Source organism: Podarcis tiliguerta, assembly GCF_965153285.1.
Source record: "Podarcis tiliguerta genome assembly, chromosome: 11".
Taxonomy (NCBI): domain Eukaryota; kingdom Metazoa; phylum Chordata; class Lepidosauria; order Squamata; family Lacertidae; genus Podarcis; species Podarcis tiliguerta.
Genome location: NC_139544.1, coordinates 47,412,837 through 47,430,579, shown reverse-complemented (window position 1 = coordinate 47,430,579; position 17,743 = coordinate 47,412,837). Strand labels below are relative to the sequence as shown.

General features: G+C 45.0%; 1 protein-coding gene across 1 annotated transcript in view; it reads right to left on the bottom strand.

Moving 5' to 3' along the window:
- The window catches only part of ADAMTS12 (ADAM metallopeptidase with thrombospondin type 1 motif 12), a 120,222-nt gene that overhangs the window by 14,998 nt on the left and 87,481 nt on the right, over positions 1–17,743 (bottom strand). The window contains exons 13-18 of the mRNA XM_083402623.1: positions 17,578–17,711; positions 12,567–12,687; positions 9,749–9,993; positions 8,298–8,439; positions 6,792–6,918; positions 891–1,101 (exon numbers count right to left, since the gene is read on the bottom strand). Coding sequence (XP_083258749.1) covers positions 891–1,101; positions 6,792–6,918; positions 8,298–8,439; positions 9,749–9,993; positions 12,567–12,687; positions 17,578–17,711 — 980 coding nt within the window. The remainder of the gene's footprint in view (positions 1–890; positions 1,102–6,791; positions 6,919–8,297; positions 8,440–9,748; positions 9,994–12,566; positions 12,688–17,577; positions 17,712–17,743) is intronic.

Genomic DNA, 17,743 nt, shown 5'->3' with positions numbered 1-17,743 from the left:
AAATTAGCTGAAATCAAACCCATGTTTAATTCAATTAACAGTAGCGTCACGTTTTCATTTGTACAGAAAGCAGAGGGAGTTGATGGGGCGTACAAAATGGGCAACGGAGGAACTTTGGTACACAAATCCAATCTCATCCTTCAGTTTAATTCTTTGCAGGAGGGCGGGAGAAAACAGCTTGAAGGAACTGAGGGCAGAAGCAACACACCTGTTATGCACCTGCTAGTAACTAACCACAGCAAAATCAAACCAAGATTTTGCAATGGTGGGAGCCTGCAAAACCTGACATTCCACAGTCAAGGGGAAGTAAACGGTTCTTATAACCACAGAGTTTTAATTTTACTTATTTATTTATTCTATAGGGCAGGAGGCAACAGAAAGTTTTCCATTAACCGCAACTGCCAAGACTTTCTGTGAGTTCGTTCGGAAAGTTACATCTCATCTTAATGAGTCAAGATGATGATCAAGCCTTTTACTCATCCCCCACTTTGCTGGTTTAACAGCAGTTTCCCCATTTCCTCCAAACTGGGAAATTGCAGCTAGCTGCTTTGGAACAAACCAAGATATCAAATCAGCTTCAAAACATGGTGTAATATCTTGGATTGTTCCAGAAAGGATAACCACAGTTTCCTGGTTTAGAGAAAATGGGAAACAATGGTTAATGGAAGACTTTGTGGCTTGTTTGTTCATACCGCTGTTCAAGGGCAATAGACAAATAGGTTTTTTCATAGGCCATGAGAATGGTCTGGAAGGCACACGATGTATTCCTTTTGCTGAAGCTGCGCCAAGAATGAGGCATCACTGGGATATGTACGCTGCTCTGAGCTCTTTAAGAAAAGACCAAGGTCTGAGCATGTAACACATACAACTACAGTGTGTTGTGAACGTACCTCAGTCCAATTGCTTACGGTCCAGTCTGATGGGCACAGGACATCTCTGTTACATGAAAGGTAAGTCTTTGGTTTCAGCAGATGTTTGCACTTCTCAGCAGGCAAAGCTTGCTCATCTAATCCCACTGTCTGGATGCAAAGGACGGTCCGTTTCTTCTCTCCTGCTGGGCCACAGGAGGTTGAACACTTCTGCCATTCTCCTGCCCACCATCTTCAGAGCAAAACAAAAAGAATTGGGGAGCATCAAAAAGGGCATGCATGCTAAACCAGAGAATGAACGTTAGTAATACAAAGGAAACTTTGAGAAGAGTATATTGCTTAAATGTTATGTTCCAGGCTTGCAACTTTACCTCCTCTGGGTTATGGGAAACTGCATATCAGCTCAGCAGAAGTACAAGCAACCCCAATTTGTGCAGGATCACAATTGCGCACATATCGGTCTCACCTAAAACATTAGTTGCCTGGATTTCATTATTGTCTATCATGCACCTAGCATATTTTATTTGTGACGTTGGTCCTGTGGGTTAAACCACAGAGCCTAGGACTTGCTGATCAGAAGGTCAGAGGTTCGAATCCCTGTGACGGGGTGAGCTCCCGTTGCTCGGTCCCTGCTCCTGCCAACCTAGCAGTTCGAAAGCACGTCAAAGTGCAAGTAGATAAATAGGTACCACTCCAGCAGAAAGGTAAATGGTGTTTCTGTACGCTGCTCTGGTTCGCCAGAAGCAGCTTAGTCATGCTGGCCACAGGACCCGGAAGCTGTACACTGGCTCCCTCGGCTAATAAAGTGAGATGAGTGCTGCAACCCCAGAGTCAGCCACGACTGGACCTAATGGTCAGGGATACCTTTACCTTTACCTTTATCGTGTTCACACTCACAATAACCACACCTGGAAACAGACCCTTATTATACCCATTTTAGAGATGGGAGCAAAGATCTAATTACAGAGAGTTACAGCGGCCAGCTGGCCTCCACCAGAAGTCAGGCGTTTAGCACCACAGGTCCCATGACATGGAACACTCTTCCTGTAAAGGCATCCTTACTTTTGACTTTGGGGCCTCTCTAGAAGAATTTATTATGCCGACAAGCCTTTGCAGCTGTTTCAATTAATTAGCCAGCCACTTTAATGATGACCTGAATTGTTTTTAAGGATGCTGTATGCTTAATTGTTGTACACCACCTTGATGTTACACAATGTGGTGGTAGAGAAGTATTTCCTATAAACAAACCCAAGAACCAACATTAGAAGGTCATTGCAACCATTATACATGCATCTGATCGCTGCAGATCTGCAAGAGAGGGCCTCCTGTAGATACCATTGCAACAGGAAGTATGTGATATGCAATTTAGGAAACGGGCCTTTAGCATAATGGCATCTACCCTTTGGAAATCCCCTCATGTATCAAACAAACTCCCATGATTACTTCTGCATGGATGGTTGCTATTCAGAATGGAGGTTGTATGCCTCCTCTAACACATTCTGAAAATGGCATGCAAAGCACAACCCAGTGTGTGTGTGTTTGCACCAATTTGCTAGTGCAAGACTTCAGCACTACTTCAGTTAGCAAGTCAGGCTACAGTCCTCATCCTATATGACAGAAGAGCTGCTTTGAAGAGGACCTGGTGTCTGATTAATTGGGAGCAGGTGCCCAGTTATCTTTTCTGTTTCTGTGCTTCTATTTTCCAAAAAAAACCTTCAGAGAAAAGAAAACCAATGTTTAGAAACTTACGTATTTACAAACTCTCTGTCTCACTTGGACAAACAATTTCTGAATGATGGACAGCTGGCGATGGGAAACAAAACGTGGTCCTTTGCATACTTGTTTAATTACTGTAGTCTACACCTTTGACATTTTCTAGGAAGCCTACATAATCCTCCCCATATATTAACTTGGAGCTGGTAAGCCCTTTAATCCCCACTGACTGCGCATCTGCCGCTGCCAATTACATGTCCAGAGGATAGGAGTAGCATTGCTGGAAAACAGTGACAGTACTGACCTTCGCCTGAAATCTTAGATTTTCACTTATTTGTTCAAAAGCAAACACCTTTGGGAAATTACATATTGATCTCTCCAGCCCACGGCATAGCTAAATATCAATGCACAGCAAAGGGGAAGAAGTAGTTTCTTAATAAATTGATCAAAAGGGACAGAGGTGTCTTAGATGATGTTTTCTGCCAAGCAATTAGGGACACTGGAGAATGCCATTAGAAATGGAAACAGGAGTGGAAATTACCACAATTTCTGTGTTCATCACAGATCTGGAAAGGAAATCAGATTAATAGTAGTAGCAGTAGTAGCAAAGGTAAAGGTACCCCGGACCATTAGGTCCAGTCGCGGATGACTCTGGGGTTGCGGCGCTCATCTCGCTCTATAGGCCAAGGGAGCCGGTGTTTGTCCACAGACAGCTTCCGGGTCATGTGGCCAGCATGACTAAGCCGCTTCTGGCGAACCAGAGCAGTGCATGGAAACGCCGTTTACCTTCCCACCAGAGCGGTACCTATTTATCTACTTGCACTTTGATGTGCTTTCAAACTGCTAGGTTGGCAGGAGCAGGGACTGAGCAACGGGAGCTCACCCTGTTGCGGGGATTCAAACCGCCAACCTTCTGATCAGCAAGCCGTAGGCTCTGTGTAGTAGTAGTAGTAGTAGTAGTAGTAGTAGTAATAATAATAATAATAATAATAATAATAATAATAATAATAGCAGCAGCAGCAGCAGTATTTGCTATTGTTGGGGGATTTTTAGTCTGTGAATAGTATGTATATAATTACATTACTTTCTTAGTGGGGATAGATGGTAGGAAAGCTCACTGCCTGTTCCATAGGGGTATCCCCTTAAGGTATATTGGGAAGTGATGCTTCATGTCCAGCTTGGAGGCTGAAGGGCTACAGCACCCCCTGCCACTGGAGTGTGCTGGAAGTGGTTTGTTCCATGGGGGGACACCTATGGTCAACCACAACTGTCTATCAACCAGCAGGTAGGTTGGTTGATTGTGGGATACATGTCCAATGCCTACGCCAAACCTATTTTGTCTGTAATCCATATGGCTGTGACCTAATTTGAACCCAACACATCTCTCCTGGGAGTCATTTGCTGCCTGTGCATCCCCCCATGGGCCCACAAATGTTATACTTCACATCCCAAATGGAACCAGTGAAAGGGAACTGTGTTGCCACACAAGCCCCATTCACTGAAAATGGAGGGTCGAAAGATCCCGTGGGCTGAGACTTGAGAATGAATCTGATTTAATTTAGTGGGGCTTACTTCTGAGCAAACATGTAGTTTCCTTGGTGACTCTAGCACTCTTTTTAATCTAATCACAAAGTTCCTCTGAGCCTCTGGCTTATGCTCAGATATTAAGAGAGGCCATTAGTTATCAGATCGGATTATGCTGTCAGCTGGCTTCCCAGTAATTAGACCTGAGGAATCATTGCATTGTGTGGTTCAGATACTTTACAAAATTATTTACATGGGGTGTCAAAGACTTCGCCTTGCTGAGATGTTACTGCTTATTATTGTCAGCACCGATATATCTCGGGAGAAGATGGAAGTGTGTGTCATTGAGGGTAAAGTCAAGCCATTGGAGAGTTACAGCACCTGCTGTAGAGACCAATACAGGAAAGACATGTTTTATTGCAGCTGGAGGAGATGAAGGTGTCTGGTTTTGCTGATGCAGATGCAGCAGTGAGTTTTTTGACTAGCGGTCATTTTTCTTCTGGTCACACTGGTATGCATAGCTTCTAAGGAGGCATGAAAAGTGGCAATTTCCCTAACTGATGACCAGCGTTTCAACTGTAAAATCAGTGGGATATGTCATAAAATCAATTGCTGACAGATGCAAAGCAAGGTTAGTTAGGAGGAATGTTCTCAGCTAAAGAAATCACTTCTGGGCTCAACATTATGCCAAAGTTCAAAACATGCCACCTGCTAGCATGGTTAAATGTTGATTTCTTGGGTGATCCCCAAACCAATAGATTTCAGGTAGCATTCCTATATTCACTGACCATTGAATTCAATGGGGTTTGTGAAATGATGCTAAATGCGCCTTTGCTCTTGCAGCTTTTGTTTCATAATTGCTAATAGCAGGGGGCAAGGAGAGGAATTCTCATTCGCACCCACTCACGGAAATCTCCTCTGAGCTCCAGGAGGAAAGTGTTCATTTTGGTTTCAGCTGAGGCTGATAGCACACTGAGACTAAAAGTAGTGATGGAGGTGTGATTTTCATCAAGACCACAGCAGGGGAAGGAGGAGAGTGTTGTTGTTTTTACAGTCCCCATGCACCATTGTCCCAATTAAAGTCCCCCCATACCTCCTACGGGCAATTAAAAAGTAAAAGGCAACAGCAAACCACATATTTGGTGTCCCTTCTAATATGGCCCACATTTAGGTAGGTTCGTCACATCAGTCAAGAATTTAAAACAGCTGCCATGTGTCTCAGGAATTGGCCTTTTCGTAAACTCACATATGCCATATCCTCTCTGGAATCTTTAGGTATTATTGCTATCAAGATGCACACCAAAATGGAAACCTGATGCATGACTCGCTTTGCCAATCAGACCCTTCAATGTTCAAACATGCTGTAAATAACAGAGCAGGTGGAGAGGGTTTGTCGAGTGACCAGTGTTGTCATCAAAACTGCCCATCACTGTGCACTGAAAGACCTTTCCCCCCCTTACTGTGTTTCCTAAGGGAAAGGGGACCATAGATGCTTCTCTCCTCAGCGAAATAATAATAATAACAATAACAATAACAACAACAACAACAACAACAACAACAACAATAATAATAATAATAATAATAATAATAATAATAATAATAATTTATTATTTATACCCCACCCATCTGGCTGAGTTTCCCCAGCCACTCTGGGCGGCTCACAATCGAGTGTTAAAAACACACCACAGCTTCCCCAAACACAACCTGTTAACCTCTCAGCTGGCTGACGACACCTCTCCTGCCCAGGCTAGTGAGATAGGTCAGGTGTTTCCTTGTAGACACCTGGGGAATTATGACAGAAAATGGATAATACCGAGCACTTAAATGGTGCCTTTTCTGAGTGTTCACTGACAGCTGCTCCTTAAGGCAGGCTGCGTTGCAGAAATGGAACGGGAGCTGAGAGATGGTGGTTTGCTTTACAGCAGAGGTGGGGACCTGTGAGCATCCAGGCATGGTTGGGCTCCAAGTTCCATCACCCCACAAGCTAGTATGGCCAATGGTCAGGAATGATGGAGCCCAGTCTCTGCAGAGCCATATATTCTTCCATCCCTGCCTTAGAGAGCTGTCTACCTAGCAGGCCTGTCGCTGAAATGAAATTGGGACAGAGGATGTGGGCTGACACATTGTTCTCTTATTCACTATGCTATTACCAGTTTAATATTATTCATTTCTTAAGCTGTTTTATCAGTTCTTTTTAAAATGTGTCCTTTCTTCTATCATCTATCTATCACAATGTTTTTGGCCTACATTTCTTCTGACAGACTGCTGTTCATTGCCATCATTACCCATGAGTAAAAAGGTAAAGGTAAAGGTACCCCTGCCCGTACGGGCCAGTCTTGCCAGACTCTAGGGTTGTGCGCTCATCTCACCCTATAGGCCGGGAGCCAGCGCTGTCCGCAGACACTTCCGGGTCACGTGGCCAGCGTGACAAGCTGCATCTAGCGAGCCAGCGCAGCACACCGAACGCCGTTTACCTTCCCGCTGGTAAGCGGTCCCTATTTATCTACTTGCACCCTGGGGTGCTTTCGAACTGCTAGGTTGGCAGGCGCTGGGACCAAACAACGGGAGCACACCCCGCCGCGGGGATTCGAACTGCCGACCATGCGATCGGCAAGTCCTAGGAGCTGAGGTTTTACCCACAGCGCCACCTGTTATTACACACACACACACACACACACACCCTACCTTGGTGGGCAGTCCCTTTCCATGCATTTCTTTTGTTTCCCACTGGGCTGCGTTTCGAGATCACAAAACAAGTTTTTCACCACACCTCTCCCTTTTCTCACACAGTGGGCCGTCTGTTGTTGGAAACCTATGAAAAAGGAAGGAGATACATGCTGCATTCAGAGGCAATGCCTGGCTTCGAAGAGAAGAGCCGTCACATAATTTTAGAGCTGGGTTGCTGGTCATCCAGTCTGGCCCCTTTGCTCACTGCGGGATCTACAATGCAGGATGCGGCCGCAGCATCTGCAACAGCCTCGGGCTGCTCTCTAATCAGTTCCATGACCCTCAGAAACACCAAGCAATGCCCAGTTTTCAGTGTACTCATGAAGCAGGCAAGCAGCTAATAATTTATTCACTAATTTATCTGAGAGCAGAAAACCACAACTTGTCTTAATCACCTGTGCAACCTAACGTGACATTAAGCGATTTCCTTTAGGGTAGTTAAGCAATTATCTTTACGAAATGAGTGGGGGTGAGTACCATGCCTAGGATCAAGCAAGATTAGTGCAGTGGTACATCAATAAAATGGAGCTGAATGGCTCAGGAATTGCAGATCTGAATGATGGCTGCATCCACAGCCCATCCCATCCCGGAACATTTTGACAAATTTGGACATTTGCTACATAGCCCGCAGAAGCCTGAAAATCTTAGGTTCAGGGTGTCATTTTTTCTTTCCCCCAAAGTCTCAGCATTTTTAACAACTACACAACAGACAGAAATTCAACAGGGGGAGCTTTCTAAAGCACCATGTCAGGAAAAGTTGTCCTGGGATAATTTTGTCCCATCCTGCACAGAGCCTCTGTCAATAAAAAAAGAAGATGTCAACTCTAATGCAGTGCTCACTTCTATCTAACCCAGGGGTGGGGAACTGATGGTACTCCAGATGTTGTTGGATTTCAACTACAATCAGCATGCATGAGTAATAGTCAGGGATGATGGGAACTGTAGTCCAACATCTGGAAAGGTCTTAAAAATATGGTTTTGGGTGTGAGGAATTCAAATCTGCTATTTTTGCCGACGGACAACATTTGGCTTGGTTTGATGAAGAGGCACATAAACAGCTTTTGGAAAACCAAATAATTTTAATTTTACCCTTTGAAAATGTTAGGCAATGCTAAATGGATGGATGGATAAATACAAGCACTTGGTAATTATTTTTAATGATTTCTCTGCAATTTTATACACATTTTACTTACCAAGACAAACCAAATTATATTAATTTAACCAAAATGCCTTTTGGATTCCCATGGCATGTGACAACTAGTTAGCACCCCTCTTTTTTCTGGAATTTGAAAGTTGAAAAATTCAGCATGTCCCAGGGCACTTGGCTCAATGTAAGCGTTAATAAAACTCAGTTTGCCAGCTTCTGAGGAACCCTTTTGTTCCTTGATGAACACACTGTTAAGATAATTAACGCCAAAGCAGCTAGCAGAGAGAGAGGAAGACGGCAGCCCGAATGTTGCTTACCTCTCCCACAAGTCACACTGCAACTTGTCCAACTTCCATATCGCCAAAAATACTCTGGCTCTTCCACATCATTCTCAGAGCTCCAGCCTTTACGGACAGTATACTCATATTTCACTCCAGGGTTATTTTCCTGAAAAAGGAGCTGAGAAGAAACAACTGTCAATTTTGGTCGCAAAACGGTTCCAAGCAAACAAATGGAGAAAGCAAGAAAGCTTAGGTATGTTCTAAAGCACCTTCCAGGTATTGCTAGAATGCATCTTCCGTCATACCTGACTAGGGATGGAAGAAGGCATCATTTTTGGCCATGGACTGGCTGGATGCAGAGGAGTGGCGGGAGGTACCAGCCACGGAAACCCCAAGGGAAGCCTTCGGGGAAGAGGAAAGAAGGCTCTGTGCCAGGGGGTTGGTGATGGGATGACAGTGAGTGGTCAGAGGGAGAAGGAACAGACTGAGAGGAGGTGATGGCAGCAGGTGAGGTGGCAGGCTTTAATGAACAGGAAGAGGCTGTGGCCGAGAGCAGTTCAGACACTGACTCCAGAGGCTGAGGGGAGGGTGGCCAAGAGGCAGAGTGGAGAAGAATCCAGGCTGCTGAAGAAACCAGGGAATATCCCCCTCCTGCTGTGACCAGCTCCCCTTCCCTCCGGTCTCCTAGAACTCACAGAGAAATGAAATGGGCAAAGTAGAGAGTGGTTGAGCGCAGACGCAGTCTGAGACTGCGTGGGAAAGACCCTGGAGAAGATGAGTCCTAGCAAGAAAAGCTAATGATATTCTAGGCTGCATCAAAAGAAAGAAGTCTAGTGCCCAGATCAAGGGAAGTAATAGTATCGCTCTATTCTGTGCTGTGGGTTAAACCACAGAGCCTAGGACTTGCCAATCAGAAGGTGAGCGGTTCGAATCTCCGTGACGGGGTGAGCTCAGTCCCTGCTCCTGCCAACCTAGCAGTTCGAAAGCACGTTCAAGTGCAAGTAGATAAATAGGTACCGCTCCAGTGGGAAGGTAAACGGTGTTTCCGTGCGCTGCTCTGGTTCGCCAGAAGCAGCTTAGTCATGCTGGCCACATGACCTGGAAGCCGTACGCCGGCTCCCTCGGCCAATAAAGCGAGATGAGCGCGCAACCCCAGAGTCGGTCATGACTGGACCTAATGGTCAGAGGTCCCTTTACCTTCTTCTTCTGCCTTGATCAGACCACACATGGAGTAGTGTGTCCAATTCTGGGCACCACAATTTGAGAAGGGTGTTGGCAAGCTGGAGTGTGTGCAGAGGAGGGCAAGATGATCAAGGGTCTGGAAATCAAGCCTTAGAATTTCTCCTTCCTTCCTGACCCCTGTTGGCTGGGGCTGATGAGAACAGGGGTCCCATAACGTTTAGAGAGCACAGATTCATAAAAGCTGCCCAGTCCAAACCTCCCAGCAATTTCCCAAAGCCACTTGCACATATGACACGTTTCCCTACCTGTAGCCACAACGATTCATTCGTGGGTCCAGCGGCAGTGAGGTTTTCCAAGTCGCCTTTTCTCCCATATTGAAATATCGTTCCTGCCACTTTGTAGTCTCCATTCCATTGGATAATAAACCCTCCATTTAGGTAATACTTTCCCGGGTCCTCACTCCGTAGCGCAAGGAAATTCCCAGCTTCTGCCACTTCCAGCACCTTGATGTTCCTTGCGCCTTTTGGAATTAGGCCAATATCAACATACCCTATGGGGGAAGAAGCAACATTCACCAGTTTTAGCAACAGAATATTAATGCACTGTGCCTAGATCACATCTATGGCATATAGTTAGAGCACATTTAACACACACTGCAAGTTTTCATCCAAAACCCTGGGAACTATTGTTTACCCCTCACAGAGCCACAATTAGCAGCACACTTAACGAACTACAGTTTAATTCCAAATTACTGCCCTTGGACAAATCTGATGTGAACATTCCATAACAGAACATTAATCACACATGTCCCATTGAGTTTGGTAGGTCTGATTTCCAGGTACTCAGCTACAGGTTTGCAGCATAATTGGGTACTTCTTATCATGCCTAGTCAGGTTTAATATTTTGAACAAATTATCGCCGAAAAGGCCTCTGAAACAATTGAGTCTAATTTTTCCGATATCACTTGATTTTTTAAAAAAAGTCTTAGTTGATTAATTGCACGAATATCCATTAATTACTTAATTAAAGCAGCATAAATTTGATCCCACCCAGTTTCATTTCCTCCCCCCCCCCAAGTCCACTCCCCGCCCCCCCGGCAACCTCTTGCTTGAGGTGATGAGTTTCTGGGTATCGACCAGCTCATTTTCGTTTCTGCAAAGCAATGCACTTTTCAGGTGGTTTTTATAAATAATGCATGAGTATGAAATCTGCATATGAATGAAGAAAATAGTTCTGAAGGAAAAGACACTGCGGGGGTGGGTGGGTGTTGGAGGTCTAGAAATGCAACCGTGTTGCATTGGGCCCCATCCTGAAAGTGGAATTCCTGTGTGAATTCCCCTTCCTCTCAACCCGCTCCTCTGCGTGGCTCCGGGCACTGGCAACCCATGCTACACCACTGATGACCACTACTTACCCAGCTACTGTTGCTACCCCAGAGCATTGTGGGAAATGGCCACCTCAGCCAGACCCACTTCACTGCCTCCGCAAGCTGGCTCCTGTCTGTGTCTCACTCCCCATACCAGCCTAGTGTTGAAGTGAGAATCAGTTTTCATTCCTGCACATGAAAGGGCAAGGGCATCTTGTCCTTTGCCTGAGATGGCAAAATGTCTTGGCTCAGCGCTGTTGATCATGGGCTGTACCAGAGGGATTAACTAGGCACAGCTTTTTCGAAACGTTTCTCAATTTCTTCATCCAAGTTATTTATAAAGACGTTGAACAACAACGGGCCCAGGACAGAACCCTGCGGCACCCTACTTGTCACTTTTTTCCAGGATGATGAGGAACCATTAAGTGAGCACTGGTTGGGTTGGGTCAGTCAACCAGCTGGTTATTTGCCCAGCCTACATTTTACCAGCATCACCGCAAGAACATCATGGTGCACTTTGTCGAAAGCCTTAGTGAAATCAAGATACACTGTGTCCTCAGCAGAAAACCTTTGCTGGAGGATTCAGCTGATTAGAAAGTAGAGAAGAAGGTCTCCTCCAGCAGTTTTTTTTTTAAAAATGAAAGGATTATCAAAGAGGAGCAGATGTACTAAATTTTGCAGGCAGCTTTAGATCAATGATTTATCTCCGTTATTACCTTATTATGACATTCCGACAGAATAGCCTTTCAGACCTACATTTGCAATGGGTGGGAGCCTGCACACATTTCTTTGGCTCAGAGGTTTATCTTCAATATGGCCAAGGTCTTTAAAGCCTCTGACTGTGATCGCCACATGGATTCACACAGCAAGGCTGGATCTGCAGAACTTTAAAGCTGCCAGAAACTCACAGATAAAACAAGGTGTCCAGCATGATAAAATTGAAATCATTAACATGCGGCTCTCCTTTCCACGTAACCACAGGCAAGAATAAAAGTCTAACATAATCTCAGAAAATTAAACAAAAGGTAGAGATATGCTTCTGGTTTGATGAAAAGCTTTTCCCTATTGCACCACTTCTCAAAGGTTTCTGCTCGCTCGCTCTCTTCTCCTGCTCCAAGGTCTTGAAAGGAAAAAACCTGAAAGTTTTTGTAACGATACAAAAGAAACTTTTCACAAGGTAAAAAAATTAATAAAACGTGATGTTGTAGAGATGAAGAGATTTATTGTGGCGTTAGTTTTTGCGGACTAGCGTCTACTTCTCAAAATAGTCCGCCAATGCTTATGCCACAATAAATCCACCTGCAGCCCATTCCAAGGAACAGAGGAAGAGGCCTTAATACTAAGTCACAGACTGCTGAGAATTAAGGCACAAGGGGGTGAATTCTCAGGTAAATGGGTATAAGATAGCAGCTTGAGCCTGGTGCCAAAGGCTGCAATTTTCCCTGTAATAGATTGTCATGGCTACCCCTCTGGAAATTGTACCTATGTACTCAAAGAGGCCGAGTCATGCAGTCCTTTGCAACCTAGCAATCATATTTATCGCCCTATTGATCCAAGTGGATTCAATATACCCTCCTTAATAAAGGAGATATTGCATTCAGTATTGCTTCACATCCCCCAATTCCTTCTACAGGTTCGTTTTCTCTCCTTTGGTGACAGAGTGTTAGTGTCTCAGAGTATGTTTTGTCAGCAAGCATCATTGCTCATTGAAATTGCTGCAGAAAAACACTGGGGGGGGGGGGGGAGGCATTATTCACCTGCTCCTTCACTTTGGTTGAAGGCTATCTTCACAGTCTGACAAGAGGATCCATCTCCCAGGCAAACTCCACATTGATCTTCTGTGGCATTGGAATCCATCTCATAATCACAACCGATGGTCTGAAGGAAGACATGTTTTTTTTCCAGAATATAGGTTGCATGCATTATGGGATCAGCACTAACCAATCAGCAAATGCCTGCCAGAGACTATTTTGCTATTTGCATCATTCTGCAGCTCCCATGTCTTAAGGTGTGTCCATGTGATGGGTATTTTCTGCAGGTCAAAGCCAATTTGAAACATCTTTAGAGTCCAGCTGACCTTTCCAGGCTGCAGAGCAACAAGGCTTCAGTTACAAGGGAAGAAGCCCATTAGTCTAACCTTGACTCCCTCCAGTTTTACTCAAAACATGGCTTCACCTGTAGCCATCTAAAGATAGTAACTCAGGAAGAAATTACACATTATCATGGTCATCTGATTTGCATTTCAGTGCAATATTTTTCTTCCGCATATAGCTGACATGCAGTGGGTGCTGCTGTTCTGGATTGGGACCTTAGCCTGAGGAGAGGAGGGAGGTGTTAGCTCTGGTTGCCTCAGCTCAAAAAGGGTATTGTGGATTGGGAAAAGATTCAGGAGGTAAAGGTAAAGGGACCCCTGACCATTAGGTCCAGTTGTGACCGACTCTGGGGTTGGGGCACTCATCTCGCTTTATTGGCTGAGGGAGCTGGCGTACAGCTTCCGGGTCATGTGGCCAGCAGGACTAAGCCGCTTCTGGCAAACCAGAGCAGTGCACGGAAATGCCGTTTACCTTCCCACCTATTTATCTACTTGCACTTCCGAGCAACGGAAGCTCACCCCATCGAGGGAATTTGAACCGCTGACCTTCTGATTGGCAAGCCCTAGGCTCTGTGGTTTAACCCACAGCGCCACCCACGTCCCAAAGGATTTAGCAGAGGGTAACCCAAATGATCAAGATGCTGGAGCAACACCTCTAAAAGGATGGGTTGCAGCATTTGGGGCTTTTAAGTCTAGAGAAAAGGCAAAGAAGAGGTGACATGACAGTGTGCAAAATTATGCATATGATGGACAAAAGTCCTTCTCCCTCTCTCAGAACACTAGAGTTCGTGGACATCCAAAAAGCTGAATGTTGGAAGATTCAGAACATGCAAAAGAAAGTCCTTCACACAGCAGATAGTTAAACTAAGGAACTTGCCCCTACAGGAGGCAGTGGTGGCTTTAAAAGAAGATTAGACCATGGAATATAGGGGTATCCGTGGCTGCTAACCATGATGGCCAGTGCTTTTTTTCTGGGGGGGACGCAGTGTTGATATTTTCACCCCCTCCCATCGCAAGAATCTCCTGATCTGATGCTTTGAGAAAGGACGGGGAGGAAACTGCTCTTCTACTCTTCCGCTCCTGCCTGACTCTGTGTGTGGAGAGAGTCTTATCTATGTAGTGACTAGATGGCTGAGTGGGAGCTGTAACACTCAGGCAAGCCAGTAGTTCTTTAGTTTGTAATAGCTATTAGAAATAAAAGGAGTTATGCTTCACAGCTAGCTTTTGCATTATTTATACTCTGCTGTGTCTGGTGCTCACAATGCTCAGTTGTGGGTCCAGTGCACTGGGACCTGTTTTCCAAGACTGGAAGGTCTCTGAAAGTGCTCCAGTCGCCTAGCCCCGTCGGGGCAGAGCCAGTTATTGAGCCCAGTCGCTGCACATCGGTTGAAAGGTGTCCTGACACATAGGGGTACGCATACCCCTAAACAATTTGCGAATCTAAGTTTGGCCTCATTGAGGGGCAGTATTTCTATATGAGTAGGAAACTGAGAGTACCCCTAAACATTTTTTTTAGAAAAAAAGCACTGGTGATGACTATGTTCTCCCTCCACTATTGGAGGCAGTAAGCTTCTGGATATTATACATAAGCCCATACAATTTTGATAATTTGCTTCTAAATACCAGTGGCTTGAGACTTCAGAGGGAGAGAGTGCTCTGGCACTCAGACCTTGATTGCAAGCTTCCTACTGTCCACTGGTTGGTCACTGGGAAAACTAGATAGGCCACTGGCCTGATTCAGCAGGGGGATTCTGATGTCATTTCCCCTCATTAGAATGGAACTCCCTAAGGCTGCTTTCCCATCTCACCACCAGGGTCCAGATATGGACTCCCACCAACCCCTGGGAAAGAAAAATATTGCATTCAGGAGCGAAACATCTGACAAACACATGACATCTAGTTTGGCCCTGAAGCAGCCATCACAAAAGGTAAAGAGGATTTCCTCCCTTCTCAACTGTAACTTATAACAACTGTGTTTTTCTGCCTGGATAATGTGAGGGGATGCAAAAAGAGCCATAAACAGAAGAAAAGAAAAAGAATGGTAAACTACTGCTCTACGCTATCTCTCTGTATCTCCACCTGTATTCTGAATGCGTTTTCATTTCCAGCTGTAACATTTCCATATCTGTACATCTTGATGCTATCAAACTGCATTTGTGGCAGGTTGAATGACTATCAGTAGGGAACACGTTTATCGTTCCTTTTGACACTTGACAAAACGTCCTTTTGTTCCCTGGAGCTCAGCAACTGGCCCTGCCCATTAAAACGCTGATACTTCTTAATCACCAGTTCTGCAGCAGACACCAAAGGGCAATTTTTATGGACCTCAAAGACACTTGTATAACTACTTGCAGCTTCTTAATCAGCTGGCATTGTGTGAGGCAGCCAACAGACGCCATCTTGGAAGACCCTTAAATATATGTGAAAATTAAGAACCACCCTGTGGAACTATAAAAAGGTAAAAGTAAAGGGATCCCTGACCATTAGGTCCAGTCGTGACCGACTCTGGGGTTGCAGTGCTCATCTCGCTTTATTGGCTGAGGGAGCCAGCGTACAGCTTCCGGGTCATGTGGCCAGCATGACTAAGCAGCTTCTGGCGAACCAGAGCAGCACACGGAAACGCCGTTTACCTTCCCACCAGACTGGTACCTATTTATCTACTTGGACTTTGACATGCTTTCGAACTGCTAGGTTGGCAGGAGGAGGGACCGAGCAACGGAAGCTCACCCCGTCACGGGGATTCGAACCACCAACCTTCTGATCGGCAAGTCCTAGGCTCTGTGGTTTAACCCACAGCGCCACCCACGTCCCTGTGGAACTATAAATATGGCCAAATTCATGCACACATACTCACAAATCCTTGTTATGGGCTTGTGTGTCCCAAGTGTTTCCATGTGCTTAACAATGCCCCTGATACTGTTGGCTGGCAAACGCAAGTAGTTCGTATTTATTGACTAACCGGTTCTTGTAAGAACATAGAACGAGCCTGTTGGATCAGGCCAATGACCCTCTGGTGCAGTATTCTGTTCTCACAGTGGGCAGCCAGATATGTGTGGGAAACCAGGACTAGAGCACAAGAAGAAGAAGAAGAAGAAGAAGAAGAGTTTGGATTTGATATCCCGCCTTTCACTCCCTTTAAGGAGTCTCAAAGCAGCTAACATTCTCCTTTCCCTTCCTCCCCCACAACAAACACTCTGTGAGGTGAGTGGGGCTGAGAGACTGTGACTGGCCCAAGGTCACCCAGCAGCTGCATGTGGAGGAGCGGAGACGCAAACCTGGTTCCCCAGATTACGAGACTACCGCTCTTAACCACTACACCACACTGGCTCTCAGTGAAGAACATTCTAACTTCCTATGGCTTCCAGCGACTGTTATTCAGAAGCATGACTTTCTCTGACCGTGGAGGCAGAGCGTAGATATCATGTCTAGCAGCCAATGTTAGTGTTATCCTCCATTAATTTGCCTGACCCTCTTTTAAAGCCATCCAGTTTAACTTGGATTAATAGTTTATGTGGCTTATTGACTCACCCAAATATCAAATTCATTTATTTCAAGGGATCTTGAGCAAGCTGCTATTGAAATTCTATTAGAACAAAAACGCTTTTGGCTTCTTGAACATTTTCCAAAGCACAACGCCCCAGAACGGTGCCAAACAGAACAAAATTAGTGTTGCCCTATGAAGAGCCTTCCAAAGAAATGTGTCAGGGCATCTTCACTGGGGGAAAAAACAGATTGGAACCTTTTCTTCTTGTGACTTGGAGGAGTCATCATCTGTAGCGATGAGTGAATCTTCAAAGGTCATAGTGGCTCAGCAGGGACAATTGATAAAAAGACTCACTTAGCTGGGCCATTATCAAAGCTGTTGCCTGGGATCATATGAGAATAGCTCTTTTCATGCCCAGCCTAGGAATATTTTGTAACTACCGTTGCTGAAGGCCAGTTTCCACCAAATCTAGCCCCTGATGGATTTCCGGGATAAGGAAAAGCGGACTGACCATGCGGTGCTGTTACTGCTCAAGGCAGTTTACACTGAAAACTTGCAAACAGACCCAACTGTTTATTAAAGTAGTGGTTATTTCTCAAATTCCTGACTAACAGGAAACACATCAATTTCATGTTCTCTTGACTTAGCCTTTTGGCTGAGTGGATATTTGTCCTCCTGTTGTGTTGCTGTGCACTGCTGTTTTGTGGTGCCATTTTGTTATGTTGTTATTGGTTGCTTTGTGGTGCTATTTTATTATTTTAATACAAAATTGTACTTGCTTTAATTATGGCATCTTTTTAACCTACTCTGGGAACATTTGGGGAAGGGCTGGCTATAAGTACAAATAGTAAACAAACAAGTAATCTGGGATACGCAGGATAAACTAATGTAATGATGCCTTTGTAGATTATTTGGAAACCCCAGTTAATTCAGAATGCAGCCCCAATATCAACCCCATATCCATGAGCCCCCAACCCCTTCCCCAATCTAACCAGCCCCCAACTCTTAGGCCTCACCAATCTTCTCGCCAACCCTCAAAACATGGAATATGAGTTTTGAGGATATCGCTTGTTAAAATGATCCCAAACGTAAAGAGCAGCACAGGGATTTAAGACCATGGCTCTGATGGCCCTTTGAGGCCTGAAAATCTGTAGTCCCATGAAGTGTTCAAAGAAGGAAACATACCCAATACCTTACACATGCCATTAACACAGACGTCTCTGCTGTTGTTTCCTTCAAAGCAAGGCGTACCATCAATGACAGCGTCAAGCATTTTCTCTGAAAAGTGGTTGTTTGTAGGACGGCATTGTAGCTCACAAGGATTAGCTGAAAGGAAACCCCCAAAGTTATATCAGTTA